We start from the raw sequence: 15,012 nt of genomic DNA, 5'->3' as shown, positions 1-15,012 counted from the left end.
GTGTCATTTTAGCAGATGTTGTGAATGAATTCTAGACAGTACAGTGAAAGAGAGTACAGTACTGTACGATACTTAAGAACGCTCACAATCACGGAAATTAGTTTTAGTTGAGACGGACTTATAACTCGTTATAAGCAATTTCTATTTTTTTTTTTTTACTCCGTCAGGTACAAAGTTTCTGCTTTATTTGCATTACAATCGTCTTTTAACGAATAAGTATCGCGATAACCACTGTAAACCAGGTGTGCAACCTTTTCAGTCCGCGGTTCACATATGTGACAGATATTTTTGCCGCTCCTGAACCAGACACTGCTAAAGGTGACTATTTTATGGAACATCCCGTGATTTCGTGGGTGTGGACATTCCAACTAAAATAAATATACTCATCTCTGGATTGACCATGTTTTCCGGGCAAAATACGGTAGTTACAATTGTGCTGTGAAAAAAGTATGCATCTCTCCCTCTCTCTCTCTTTAATAATTACATTGACTCCGAGAGTCGCATTTTCCTTGACAATTCTCACATATTTCAGAGTGAGGATTTGACATTTATGAGAAATGGCATTTTATGAATTAGTTATTGGTGACGATAAGCGTAGACCTGTATATAATTAATATTTTACATATATTTCTAAATACTTCAAATGATCAGCGGAAGACGTCACTCTCCGCTTATCCATACAAAGGTTTTTAACAGCTCGCTGGCGAAGATATATCTTGGAAAGAAAGAAAATTCAACTGCCTCTGCTGCGGCTGTGGTGGTCGAGTGCTCATAGTGACGGACTCGTGTCCCGGGTTCGAACCCCACCGTCGCCGCAGTGGTGGTCGGCTGAGGTTGACTCCCAACTTCGAGGTGCGAATGCAAGCCGATCTCCCCATTAAAAAGTCTCGCCGAAGAGAGCAACAGGCCTACAACGATAAAATCTTCAAACATTACACTTCACTGATAGTTCGAAAAATATGCGGTAGATGGTAGCACTATAACACGCTTTACACAGAAACAAGCTTCACGTTAGGTTCACAACACGGACACGCACATTCCAACATGTACCAATTCGTTAGAATTTCCACAGAGGAATATGGACTAGGTACATGTGCGGTTTAGTAGTAGTACTAATTGTCCCTCCGGGGAATCGAACCCACGTATGATATTCGTTGCCTCTGTAGTCTATTGGTCTAGGGTGTTCACCCGGAAAGTGAATGGACGTGGGTTCGATTCTGCGCAGGGGCAGTTGAATTTTCTCTCTTTCCAAAATATATCTTCGCATCATCCAGCTGTTAAAAACCTTTGTATTTCAAATAATGTTTACATATACTGTATTGTATGCGTGAAGTACATTCATACAATACAAGAGATTACCATCTGTTCACATTATCGGAATATTTCATCTATTTGAGAACAAAAATGTTTGTTGTGCAGTGTTGGCATCGTCAACCTATAGGGCGATGCAAGTGGATCGGGGGGAAACATCTGTAGATTTCGGAAGCTCAAGAATCAATCTTGGAGCGAATTTTGGAAGTCGTAAGTAATGCGGGTGATAATCAGTGCTTATTTCTGGGCTAGGGTGAAGTATGTGTACATTGTGGGAGCTGGGAAGAATTTTGGAAGCTCGAAAATATCGTGAGCGGGTCTTAAGAAACGTAAGTGATGCAAATGAATGCCTTTTTTTTTCGCAGCTCAAAGAGAATCGCGTGCATATTTTAGACGCTAAGGGTAGCAAATGCACATTTCGGAATCGCAAGGAAAACACGGGCAGATTTTGTGAATCATTAGCGATGCAGGCGAATGATTTTTTCGTGACTCGGGAAGCGTTTATGCGTTTTGGGTGCTCAGGGGAATGCCTGCAGATATCGGACGCTCCAAAACACTTTTAAACAGATTTTGGGAATCATAAGTGATGGAGATTTTTGCAACTCCGGGAAACCGCTGAAGCCAAAAGTTCGAATACCCAGATTATAACGTGCACAGGAAAATTAAAATTACAGCGATATTTCCAGATTTCAAGCTCTGAAAATGTCATCAGAAACCCTTTACAACTTTATTTTTTAGAAACAACATAGACAAATCACAATTTAGTGTCAAATATATTTCCCTACAAGAACAATAGTTTTCAGCGCTTTTTGTTCGTTTCTAAATGCAACGTGGGTATACACAAATTGGAGTGTGATAAGCGAAATAGAAATCATTTTCGTTCACTGCCATAAACGAAACACTAAATAGATTCTACCAATTTGCTTTTCCATGTCTTTTAAAAGTATGACCTCCTGTAGGGTTAATGGCTCCCGAGGCAGAATAAAGAGCTGAAATTCGCTGCCGGAACCGCAATCAAGACCATCATACATGGCTTTCAAACGAATAGAAAGGGGAGCTCCTCTCAGTTGAAAGCGAGCAAACAATTGTCTGGTTCATTCGGAATGGGTCGTTAACGGTTAGGCGAGGAAGAAAAGAGCCGTTTTATTTCATTATAAGAGAATAAATAAGAATAAATATATCTCATGTTTCGGCTCCTGACGAATTAGCAATTCTTCAAAAGCCTTCAAATATTCTATTATTATTATCACCTGCAGTTGAGCTCTGACCCAAAAAAAAAATTACGAACCTCACTTTCTCCCCAGACCAATGCGCATGGAACGGTACCGAAACCGAGAGAAAAAAAAACGAGGCTTCTGATTGGAGGTTGGTTGAGTCGAGTGGTGTACTTCCATTTGCGGTGACTTCTTCGGTCTGGTATATAAATACCGAAATCGGTTCACCAAGATGGAGCGCTAAACATTTAGCAAAGTATTGTGCCTACCTCAAGAGTTTCAAAAGAAGACACAGACCACCTTCACGTTTCCACTTTGTCACAATGGAATTATTAAGGGTGAGTCTTGGCAATGTTTATATTTTGATTATGGATTATGGGCGATTATTTCTGTGTGTGTTCTGTTTTATAACCACTTACAGTTCAAAAAGTTCCGAGACTTATTTTATTACGGAAGAATGAATACAGACGGTTCCTGTGTATTTAGCGTTTCGTTCGAAGCAACTGCCCTGTGCAATTATGCATTTTTGGCATTGTTCATACAGAGATGTAAATGCGATTTGCTAGCTTTTTTTTGTCACATCATTCAGTACCTTCGTCGCTGCACTTCGTTGATCCACAAGCAAATTCTTTATCCGAGGGAAAAGTAAAAAGTCACATGGGGCAAGTTAAGTGGAAATCATTTGTGGAAGTATTGGGATGTGATGTGTTGATTAGGTAAATTTAGGCAATTTTAGGCAATTTTATTTGTCTGCTTTTGGCATCATTTGGAACAATGGTTAGCGATTTCTCGTCATTTCCTCGAGGAAATATGGCCAGCCTATTTATAAAAGCATATTAGGTTTTTACAGTATATTTTAAGTTTTTACGGCATAAATGCACTTCTTATGGAATGGTTTTCTCCATGGTTTTTCCACATTCTGGTGGTTTTTAGGTCATAAAAATCCTAGCCCTAGTCACCATAAACTACTTCCTCTCAATGAACACTTTTTTTTCTGTCGTGAAATCAAGAGCCATCGATAACAACTTGCAAACGAATGTAGTTTTCCTAGATTTTGCTAAAGTACTGAAGAATTTGATAAAGTTACCCATAACACATCCTTCTCGGGCTCTCTAAGTCGTGTGTGTGTGTGTACTGAACGTTCAAGGTTAAATGATTGGAAGTTAGAAATGATTATTTGGTTTATCGAATTATCAACCATTATTATCGCAAGTGCACATTATGTAAAACATCTCTGAACTCATCGAAAACGGTTTTTACGCGGATTACAATTAAAATATACCCCTTTGGAATTTTCTTATGCTATTTACTCATTGCAAGCGGAAGACTGCCATCTCATTTCAAACTTGTGCGACTGTAATGTAACTTATTACCCCTTCACAGAAAGTTGCTGATTGTAGATGCTATCCTTTGCTCACATTTTGGAAGACGATGAAAATTATATACAGGGTGATTCAGAAAATATGGGAAAAACTTTAAGAGGTGATAGTACACACCAATACAAGCAGTTGTCATCAAAAACTGCGTGGTCTAACAAGAAACGCAAACGCGCTAGTGTGTTTCGAAACGGTCTTTCCCCAAACGTTAAAACGGCATTCCTGTTGATTTATCGGGAGAAAAAGCACATCATGCATGCAAATGTAACCTGGGGAAGAAGAAGAAACCGTATGCAAATCTGCGTCAGAGTGAATAAAATTCGCATGTGCCAACCCTGTGAAGTTATTCCAGCGTGCAACCGTTCTAACAGTTGTAACATACGGGATGGTGTCTGCACCTTTTATTCACTGCGACGCAGATTTGCATACGGTTTCTCTTTCTTCCCCTAAGTTACATTTGCATGCATGGTGGTCTTTTTCTCCCAATAAATTTGCAACAGGAATGCCGTTTTAACGTTTGCCGTTTCGATACGCGTTTCATGTTAGACCACACGTTCTTTGATGACAATTGTTTGTATTGGTGTGTACTATCACATCTAAAAGTTTTTCCCATCTTTTCTGAATAACCCTGTATAGTGTATGCGTCGATCTTATTTTTTATCCTTTGTTCAGCTTGAACTATAAGCTTTTAACAATTTTTTTTCTAACTATGCTGCTCTTTTAGCAAAATTTTCCAACCAAACTCTTTTAACGAGAGTTTTTTCAAGTACTCTTTAGAAAAACTCTATGTATGCATTCTTAAAGAATATTTTTCAAATGTGCTCTTTTGTCAAGAGTTTTTCCAACACTGCACTTGTGCACTTTTAACAAAAATTTTCCAAATATGTTATTTTAAACAAAAATTTTCCAAATATGCTCTGAAAAGAAGAATTTCCTAACGATGCTATAAGAAACAATAATTTTCCAACTGTGCTCTTTCAACAAGTTCTGACCATATTTTCTCTAGGAAATATATTCCTCAAATACGGGAAAATTATCATCAAAAATTATTCCAAATGTGAGTAAAAGTTGCCAGCTGTCGCATAAATCACTGAAAAATCCAAATCTCAGGAAATGAAGCATCACTGCTAGTTGCAGTGGATTACAATGAAATCCACAAAGTAAAAAAAAAAGTTGAACATGACAAATGTGTGAAATGAATATTCTTCTTTACAGTTGTGATTATAACATAATTTATGAGTTGAAAAATGATTTCAATTCTTAAGTTCAACAAGGAGTAAAAACGAGGCTTCTTTGCGAGTACGTGAAAAGACATTTTCAAAAGTCAGGATGGCCAAATTACGTCAACCCTTTACGTGACGCCATACCTTACCCTCCTTAAAGGCATCTTATTTTGGTACTGACAGATCCAGATATTCTGTTTTTTAACACTTTTGCCGAAACCCCATATAGTTTGCACCTGTTGAAAATCAATGTTAACTCAAAAAATACAGAATATGACATTTTGAAGGGGGTTTAGTGATTTCTGCTGCATAAGGAGGCTGAATAGTGCATTCTCCGCATAAAGGGTTAAAAAGGGACGTATGGTCAACCAACCGATCAAGAAAAATCATTTTTACGCAGCTCTGTTCCTCGATTTTTTAAAAATTGTATCGTGGGTGAAAGTGATAGAATATGTATCTGCATAGTTAGCCCATATATTGGCATTAGCAAAATTTTTCATTAGTTCTGGACGAATAGAGTGACCATACATCCCGTATTTTCATGTAATTTTGGCCATCCCGACTTTTATGGAAAAATGTACCGTTTTTTCACGTATTTTTAATGTGAAGCCAACTTAAATCTTCGTTCTTTATTGAAATCCGTGATTGAAATCATTTTTAACCCATAAATTCTATTATGACCTAAACAAAGATATTCATCTCACATATTTATCGTGTTAAATGTTTTATTTCGTGGAAACCGTTTTAAATCACTGCAGTTTGCAGTAATGTTTCATTTCCCGCCATTGGTGATTTTCAGTGATTTATGCAATAGCCGGCAACTTTGCTTACCTTTGGCATCATGTTTGGCGATGTCTCATACTTTCCCGTATTTGGAATCCCGATGTCTTGTATTTTTGTCGTGGAAAATGTGGTCAGCCTATGAATGGATTATGTCACCATGTTTCAAAAAATATTCTAATTCGATTTTTATTCATTCGATTATAGATAGCAGCGTTGGCATGTGTAGCCATCCGTTTCACGTACGCCATTGAATACGGCAGTTACGGATACGAAGAAGTAAAAGTAAGGTGTTTCTTTGGAAATTTTACTTTTCAAGATTTTTAAATGAATTTTAATGTCAGTTTATTTTTACCCTATCTGTGCACAAAGGAAATATCGTGTTTCACGTATTCTATTCTGCGGCAAAAAGTCTGCAGAAACTTTAAAAATTCATAAGTACCGTAAAAATAATCGAAATGAAAAATGGTTTTCAGGGTTAGCACCGCTAAGTCACGGGGATTTTTTAGACAGGGGGGGGGGACTCAAAAAGCAGCCGATAGGTGGCGCTGACGTACACAAGTCAAAGAAAAGATACGCAAATAACGAACAGAATGCCTCCAAATCGTTTATTACAGCACTATGTGTTGTGTTCCACATGACCACCACCACCACCACAGGGGATAACACATCGCAGGCGAGTCTCAAATCCAGCAACGGCAGAGTGAAGCGGGTCCGGATGTATACATGACAACTCTCGGTGGATCGCATCTTTTTGTCCTTGGTGAGGGCTAACTAAACTAAAACGTACAAGTTTTTTGAAGATGGTGATGTGTGTGTGATGGCGCCATCCCTTTTCAACAAATGGAAGTGTGAAGGAATTAATTCATCGCAGCGTTACACCGGTTTCATTGAAGATAAGAGCTAGGCATGGGGGAAGGGGAAAATGTTGCGACGCGTTTTAACAATACCGGATATTACATTGTTGGGCAACACTCTCCACGGTTAGAATCCATAACAAAAATAGTACGGATAAAGAATTTTATTCATTAATCATATTCTGATAGAATTATCCTTTTGCTGCTCTTTACTCATTCTAGTCCAATTCTCTTTAGCACTCATTCTAGTAGTCTAATTCCTTTTATCACTCATTCCTCAAATTTCTCTCTGGGCTATAGTCTACTTAGACTCAACTCCCTCCATAAATATGACCCTGTCCCTGAGTGACTCTTTTGTTCAGTCACATACTTACAAACTCTGTACGTCACTTTTGGTATCTCAACGACATGGGTCTTCTACTCGGTCACACCCATACTTCCACACTCTCTAGGTCACTGACTAAGCTGTATCCCCCCCCCCTCTAAGTCACTCCTCCGGTCGCTAACTGACTTGGCATCTCGCTCCCTACGTCACTCTTTTGGTCACTCGCATGCCTGTACACTGTTTTGGTCATTCAAATCGCTGCACACTCCCTATATCATTATTCAAGTCTCTAACTGACCTGTCCTTCGCTCTGTATGCAGAGGCGACATTATACAACAGAGATTATACAGAGACTAACTCAACAAATTATACAAAGGCGGCACAAATACAAAATCAGAGGCCACAACGGTCAAATTGCTCAACAAGGTGACTAGGAGAAGAAAAAAAAAATGGAAAAGGTAAAAAAATAAGAAAAATCTACCTGTATATACAGAATACATAAACTAAAACAATGATGGAAAATGCCCCATAAAAATATGGTTATCATAGTCTAAATACAGCAATCCGATAGCATAAATCAAAAAGACTAAAACAAACTGCCCATAAAAAATATCGTTGTCATTCATTTAAGTATGGGCAGCTTCTCGATCATCTCCCACCCGGCTCATCATCGTGTCTATTATGGGCGAATTCACGACAACCGAAAGCAAGTTATTCCATGCATGAGAAAAAAAAAAAGAGACTCGCGACCCAACAATCTCTGGAATTGTCCCCCTAACTAACAGAAACTGGTTGAACAGATTTCCAAGTCGAAACAGCTGAATTACGACGTAACAATATTTTCCCCGATTCGATTCAAAATCTCAAATACTTCGATCATATGTCCACGACGCTTACGTTGTTCCGAAGAACACATAACAATGAATCAAGTCTTTCCTCAAGACTTCAATGCCGACTTCAACTAACGGCTCTTCTTTGCACCCCCCTTTTCAACCAATATTTCTGAAGATAGATCTCCAAAACCGTACGGCATACTCTAGGCCAGAACGAAGGGAACACCTAGTCTCGGAAAAGTTGAAGGATGACTGAGGAAACGTGAAGAGACCCTTTTTAAGAATGAGACCGAGCATTCTATTTACTTTTTTGAACACCGCTGAACAAAGTTGAAAAAAAAAACCTAAGCCGCTCGTCAATAAGAATTCTCAAATCGGTGAATGTGGTTTCATACGGAATAGTTTTAAAGTAACTAAAGCGTGGGATATTCGAACCAAAACGCGTGACCACACACTTTTCCACGCTGAAAGTCATTCTCCATTAATTCATAATTTGCTTCAATTAATTAATCATGTTGTAATTCTATTTAATCCTTATAATTGGCGTTGTGAAAATTCTGTGCGTAACTGGCGTCGCGGGGATCATTTTGATCCCAGCAAGTGTTAATGCATTTTAAGAATCAACAAAAAGAGTCTTCATAAAAGCAATGACTTCATTCATCTGTCAATTAATTCACTAAATAATTTTCCAAATTTTTCTAATTATTTTCCAAAAAAGTACTTTTGTTAAGACACACATTACTTTTAAAATGGAGGGATACGAGACTTTTGGAAATTTTTTAAAATTATTTATTAAATTTTTTGAACACTTTCATGATTGTAAAATGAACAGATACGATTGAAATGTTCTCAGAAAATAAAACTTACAAATTGAAACAATATTTACTACATTTTCATAAGCATCAGTCTTATTCTAAGTCGGTAACACAGCACTTTTCTAAACAACATTGTGATGCGTTAATCACACAGATCTTACGCACAATTCACTAACAACACTATCTTCACGCTCACCTCGTATATCCGATGTTTCACCATAAATTTGAAACCGTTATCGGGAAAACTGGCGCTCTTCAGAGACGACATTTCGATCTCAATACTACGGCCATCAGACAAAAATTGTCTGCTAATGGGGTGAGGTGGGATCATTTTGATCCCACACGGAAACTTTTATCAACGCTATAGAGGGAAGAAAAAGTAAAATAACATCATAAATTTGTCAAACACATGTAAACAGCTAGCTTGAAAGGTAATGAAAATAAGATGGTCCAGATGCATTTCTTTCTCAAGGGGTGGTCGAGATGAAGAATGCGTGGGGTCAAAATGACCCCACCACGCCAGTTAAGGGTTAAGTTGCTCTGGACCACCTTCCCACTATCGCTTTGATTCCCGACTGCACCCATTAATTTAACGTCATCTGCGAATTTGCTGACGATCTCATCAATTATGGTTTCGCCGCTCTTCTCTCAATCAACTGTAATGTTCTTGACCACTCATTTCTCAAACTTACTACACTTCCGTATTTGCCGCCTTAACCTATAGCCCGCATAGCTTACTGTAAATATGTTTCTGCTTACGATTGACCATATAGCTGTAGGACGAAAGCGGGACATCAAGCTAATTCTCGCCAATCGGTGCTTATCTAATTCGTCAGGTTGAATTACTTCGATAAAATCGTGGTATGGAAAAAGGGAAAAAGTTCCGATTTGGGAATGACAATTGGGCGTGTGCTCAACGTAGGAATCGGGAGCATCACGAATTCTATTTGCCCAGTGCCGGGTCACCCGAGTACTTCTCGGCTTTCCTTTGGTCCATGAGAGGCCTCAAAGCGGCTTACGATAGCAATTATCATTACATGATTCCAACTTGTAGAATTTGGAGGGTCTCAGTTCATTGCTTGGTCCAGCGTAATTCTGATTTAAAAATAGTTTTGAATATATGTATAGCAAAATTCAAAAAAATGTGGTGATGATGTATGAGTGTAGAGTTTGATAATTCCCGAGAATGATTTCTTTTGGATCGTGTTATTTGAATGCCGCCAGTATCCTCCGCACCCGTACGGATTCGGCTACAACATCAAAGACCACCACGGCAACCACCAGTTCCGCAAAGAGACCAGCGACGGTAAGAAAGTCGTCGGAAGTTACGGTTTCACAGACGCCCACGGGATCCACAGGCTGGTAGAGTACGTCGCCGATGAACACGGGTTTCGCGCCAGGGTCAAGACCAACGAACCCGGGACGGCGAACGAGAACCCCGCGCACGTAAAGATGACATCGACGGCCATCCATGGATACCTAGGGGACTACCATTGACACTAAAGACATTTGTTGGAGGTAAACTATTACAATTAGTCCATTGAGATTTCATTTCCTGTTGTTTTTACTTTTGCGCAATCCCACTACAGGCTGCCCGCAAATTGTTTGTACAGCGGATATCTCTGTGCCCGTTGGCTTTAGAAACATTGTTTTGTAGAGCCAAAACTTCCCAGTGAAATGTAAATGCTGCTCTGAGAAGTCATTCACAAAAAATTCCATATTTTTAAATGCAATATTAACGGAGATTTGACTTTGAAGTTCTCAGCATTCGTCGCTATTGAGGGTGGGGTTCGCGGATTACGAAACGTAAATTAAATTCAAAGTTGCAAAAATTCTGTAGTTGCCAAAAAATGAAATTATTTATTATGAATAAAATGGTTGAGTTTATTCTATTTGTGATTGTATAGCATACATACTAAACCCATGGCCAGCGGGCCAAATGCGGCTCTAGGGGTCATTTGCTGTGGCCCATAACCCCAAACCTGAGTTTGTAAAAATGAACAAAGTGGCATATTCACAGCCCGCTTGAGCAACCCGCGCGACATTTTCACATCACTTAAGTGGCCCAAGGCACATTCCCAGATAACTTGAGTGACTCCCGGCATATTTGAAGAGTGACCTGCTGCGCACTTCCAGAACACTTATGGTGCCCGCAGAGAGAGTTCTAAAAAGCTTGAGTGTCTCACGGCACTTGAAGATCACCGAGACACAGTTCCAGAGCACTTGAAAAACTCACGGAAACTTTACAGATCGCTTAAGTGACACGCGGTACATTTTCAGATCACTTAAGTGACACGCAATGCATCTTCAGATGACTTAAATGACCCGCGGCGCAGTTCTGGATTACTTGAGTTACCCAAGGAATATTTAAAAATCACTCGAGTGGCCCGCAGCACATTTAAAGATCACTTAAATAACCTGCGGCGCTTTTCCAGATCGCTTAATAAAGTGGCCCCAACTCTCCTAAAGGTTGAACATCCTTGGTGTACAGCAGAGGTCTTCAAACATTTTATACTCGGAGCACTGCCTGTACCCATCATCAAAAGAAGAGCACTCTTACGGCAAAACTGACATTACGCGAATGCATAAAATCAGGATTATTTCAATAATTGAATGGAATCCGTACAAGGTGTTTAATCGAGACGTTCATCAAGCCGTGGTGATTGTGAGCAACAGGTTGAAGAGATGCCTAGTGTAGTCTCTAAAAATTTCAACTTCCGAGCCAATGAAAACTAGCCAACATGGTAATGAGTTGCCAAAACATAGTGATTTTTATGCATTAATATCTCGATAAATATTACATTGGAAAATGTGAAATTTATTGCAAATGACTTTCCAGAACGGAGTATACATTTCAGTTATTGAAACTTTCAGGGGAAGTTCTGCATAAATTCTTATTTCTTCATTTTATTTTCTTATGAATACGACCCCCAAACGCCATTTGTAAACTCTTTTGTAATTAGAAGTATGTTTCTAAAATCAACGGTTACAGAGACATCTTTTACGCAAATAATTTGTGAACAGCCTGTGTAATCAAAATGTGATTTGTTTCCACAGTGACCGGTTCATCGTTGGATGAAGCAAGAAGTCGTTGGTGGTCTTGGACCTTGTATCGGACACACACACACACAACGCAGCCAATATATTCCTGTCTCGCACCAAATATCGATGAGAATCATACACGTCCGTGGCGGAAGATATGCGGTGTCCCCGCCTCACGAGTGTCTCTAATATTGTAATTATTCATGTTTTCGGCTAATGTTCATTTTAATCTCGCCTTGTACAATGCGCATCAACATGTAAATAAATTGCTCATGCTCGTTTCTCGTGATCCCTGTTTCTTTTTTTTCCACTTTGCTCTGACATTAAACTACAACAATTTCTCGGGAATAGTATAATAAATAATACAGAGGATATACCAGGAGGTGCAGAACCTCCGGCCTGCGAAAGGCGGGCCAGTAAGAAAGTATGTATCAATACACATAGCACAATAAATGCCTGTGAGGCTGACTATATTTTTTTCCAAAATTCGGCAAATCGTTATCCATACGAGAGAACGCCAATCATAGCGGAAAAAATGACGAAGACAAGTAAAGTATACCAGTTACAGCCACAAAATTTTAATTGAATTGGGACGGCCAAATTTTGAAGAGAATGTCCCGTAAAATACGGGTAAAATAGTCACACTAAGTTTCTGGCCCTGAGCAGCAGGAAAACCACATACCTAGCCACGACCTTTTAGATAACCTAAAAGTATGTAATTTAGGAGGTCGTGATCTCGCCCGTGGACTGAAAAGGTTGTGCACCCCTGGGAAATACGGTCGAATAGCGTTTTCCTAGGCTGGCCATGTTTCATAGGGGAAAAATAAGAAACATTGGGGGAGGGATTAGGGATGGACATATGGCCGTAGCTAGCCATTCCTGTGCTCTGTGCAAGGATTTGAATTTAGGCCCCTTCTGGCCCATTCTGCCCCCCCCCCCTTCCATAAGTGGGTGCACCTGTTGCATCCGCCTAGTTACGGCCCTGGATGGACATCACCAATCATCGCCGAAAATAGTCGCCAAAAGTGAAATAAATGCCAACGAAAAAGAAATGAAGGTTTCAGAAAAGAAAAATCGGGACAGAAAAATGATTGGACCTATACCTGAGGCAAGGGTTCTTGACCCTTTTCAGCCTCGACCCGAAATCAACAGCAAGATCAGCTTTGCGACCCATGAGACTGTTTGTTCTTCGAAATTAGTGAAACCAGAGTGACGCAATATTTGCATTTATAACAGACTCAATACGACCCAACTCGGAAGCCCCTGCGAATCAAGTTTGGGTCGGGATTCATTGGCCTAATGCCTTATGAGTTTGGAAGTTCCAAAATTTAACAACTCTGACCAATCAACCACCTTTGACCCTAGCCACAGGAGTCTCCCAATTCCTCTTTTTTCCAGGATCTTCTCCTTTCCCCCCCCCCCCCCCATGTCAAAGATGGACCCTGATTGGCAGCTAAAAATCTCATCATTGAATCAAATTTGTACAGCATACAATTTCTGTGCGTATGACTAGTTTAATGATAATCAAACATGAATATCTTGATGTTGTTTTGGCTGCATTTGGAATCAAGCTTGGCGATATTCAACAGTAGTGCATTTATTCAATTATGCGGCATCGTCCAATAGCTGATGCGACTGTGCGAGCATTTGTTGAGTTCCGTCTGGGAGTGGCACTTGCGGACAGGACGTTTACCGCTTCCGCTGTCATACGCTGCTGCTGTCGAAGAAGCGCTCTTGGTGCGTCGGTCCTTCGGGTACCCGCGTCGCCGTGGGGTGTTGCCGCAGCTCTCCAGTATGAGTCTCATCTCGTTGGCGTCGATGCCGACGTCCGACTCTTCGGCGACTTCCAGGAGGTCCAAGGCCCAGATGAGGAGCGCCAACACCAAATAGTGGACGAAGTAGAAGGCGATGATTGCGTTCGTAGAGTCTGAGGCGAGTTTATCCCGAGTTACAAGACCAGGACCTGGAATTTCACTGCTGCTGCTGTTGTTCATCGTTGGCTCGGATCCGCTAGACGGTATGGACCAGAACTCGTGTGGTTATCTATTTCTAGAAATGCTTTTTTAAAGACATGGAAGCAAATTCTATCCGTTGTGACTCATAATCTGACCGGCTCAAGACATTGATTCAGTATTTGCAAGACAAAATTGAACGCCTTGGTAATGGCTATCGGCAAATTAAATGCCAAATTTTCAGTCCCGAATTCAACGCGTGTTGTGTGATGTACTCATCATTTATTATATTACAAAAAAAGTACAAAAATTTGCCAACAGGTAGCACCACCACCTGACAAATCATTCTACGGATGGGCAATCTGTCAATACCGTTCGTAAAACAGTTTCGCAATATTTTAGTGAAGATAAACGAATTCACAAATAAGTTCCATTTGTATAAACAAGTGTGACCGTGTTGATACAACACCTAACACTAGGGCAGTGGCTCTTAACCAGGGTCCCACGTACCCTTTAGGGGGTCCTTGGTGGTCTAGGCAGGGCCGGTCCAGGAAATTTTGCCACCCTTTGAATACGTCTGTCTAAAAAGGGTTTTCTTTCTTCTATTACCCTGACACAGTATGGGTCGTTGGCATTGATGACTGACTGTTTGGTTGGAATGGTTCATTTTTAGGCAATTCTAAGTAGCCTTGGATAAACATTGTCATGGCAAGGGGGCCACGGGTCGCGAAAGTTTAAAGTAAAAGGTGTCCGTGGCCTTTATTTTATTGGTACAAAGGTTCAATGGCCATGCTATTTGCACCGTGGCTATTTCATTGGTGCGAAAAGGATCCGTGAGCTTCGAGGGTTCCTTGAACATTTTATTGGTGCAAGGGGTTCGTAGTCTTAAATTTATTGGTGCGAGATGCATATTTCACCCCTCGCAGTTTTCTTAGGGGATGAAAATACTCCTCAAAATTTTCTTTGGGGGTAAAAATATTTATGTTGGTTTTTTTCTCGGAAATATATATACAAGATAATACACATAGAGTGAATAGTATACCAAGGGTTCAGAGATTAGCCGTATAGAAGCTCCAACTTGATTGTATGATGCCCTTACTTGATGCCCAGGCGAGGCGTAAAGCTTCATGTCGTGCAGTCATGAAGGGTACACGAGTGGGCCTTCGGCTCCGAAAGCCCATTTCGATGATGTTTCGTTGAATGGTTCGCACGCTGACACTTGTTGATGGCCCAGCATTGAAATCTGACGCAATTTGCGGAAGGGTTGCACGTCTGTCACGTTTA

The 15,012-nt window shown here is 40.2% G+C and overlaps 1 protein-coding gene across 1 annotated transcript; it reads left to right on the top strand.

Moving 5' to 3' along the window:
• Positions 1 to 2,733: 2,733 nt before the first annotated feature.
• LOC149089090 (cuticle protein 10.9-like) lies at positions 2,734 to 12,065 on the top strand. Its single transcript, XM_089237222.1, has 4 exons — positions 2,734 to 2,863; positions 6,112 to 6,189; positions 9,959 to 10,252; positions 11,792 to 12,065. The coding sequence occupies exons 1-3, from the start codon at positions 2,849 to 2,851 to the stop codon at positions 10,229 to 10,231; spliced, it is 366 nt and encodes a 121-aa protein (XP_089093348.1). The 5' UTR covers positions 2,734 to 2,848; the 3' UTR covers positions 10,232 to 10,252; positions 11,792 to 12,065.
• Positions 12,066 to 15,012: the final 2,947 nt, after the last annotated feature.

This window comes from Pholcus phalangioides, unplaced genomic scaffold, assembly GCF_987345545.1.
Source record: "Pholcus phalangioides strain wild (caught in Gottingen) unplaced genomic scaffold, Ppha-v1.0 ptg000002l_1, whole genome shotgun sequence".
Lineage (NCBI taxonomy): Eukaryota > Metazoa > Arthropoda > Arachnida > Araneae > Pholcidae > Pholcus > Pholcus phalangioides.
The sequence above is the reverse complement of the archived record's forward strand: the minus strand, read 5'-3'. Positions and strand labels throughout refer to the sequence as shown.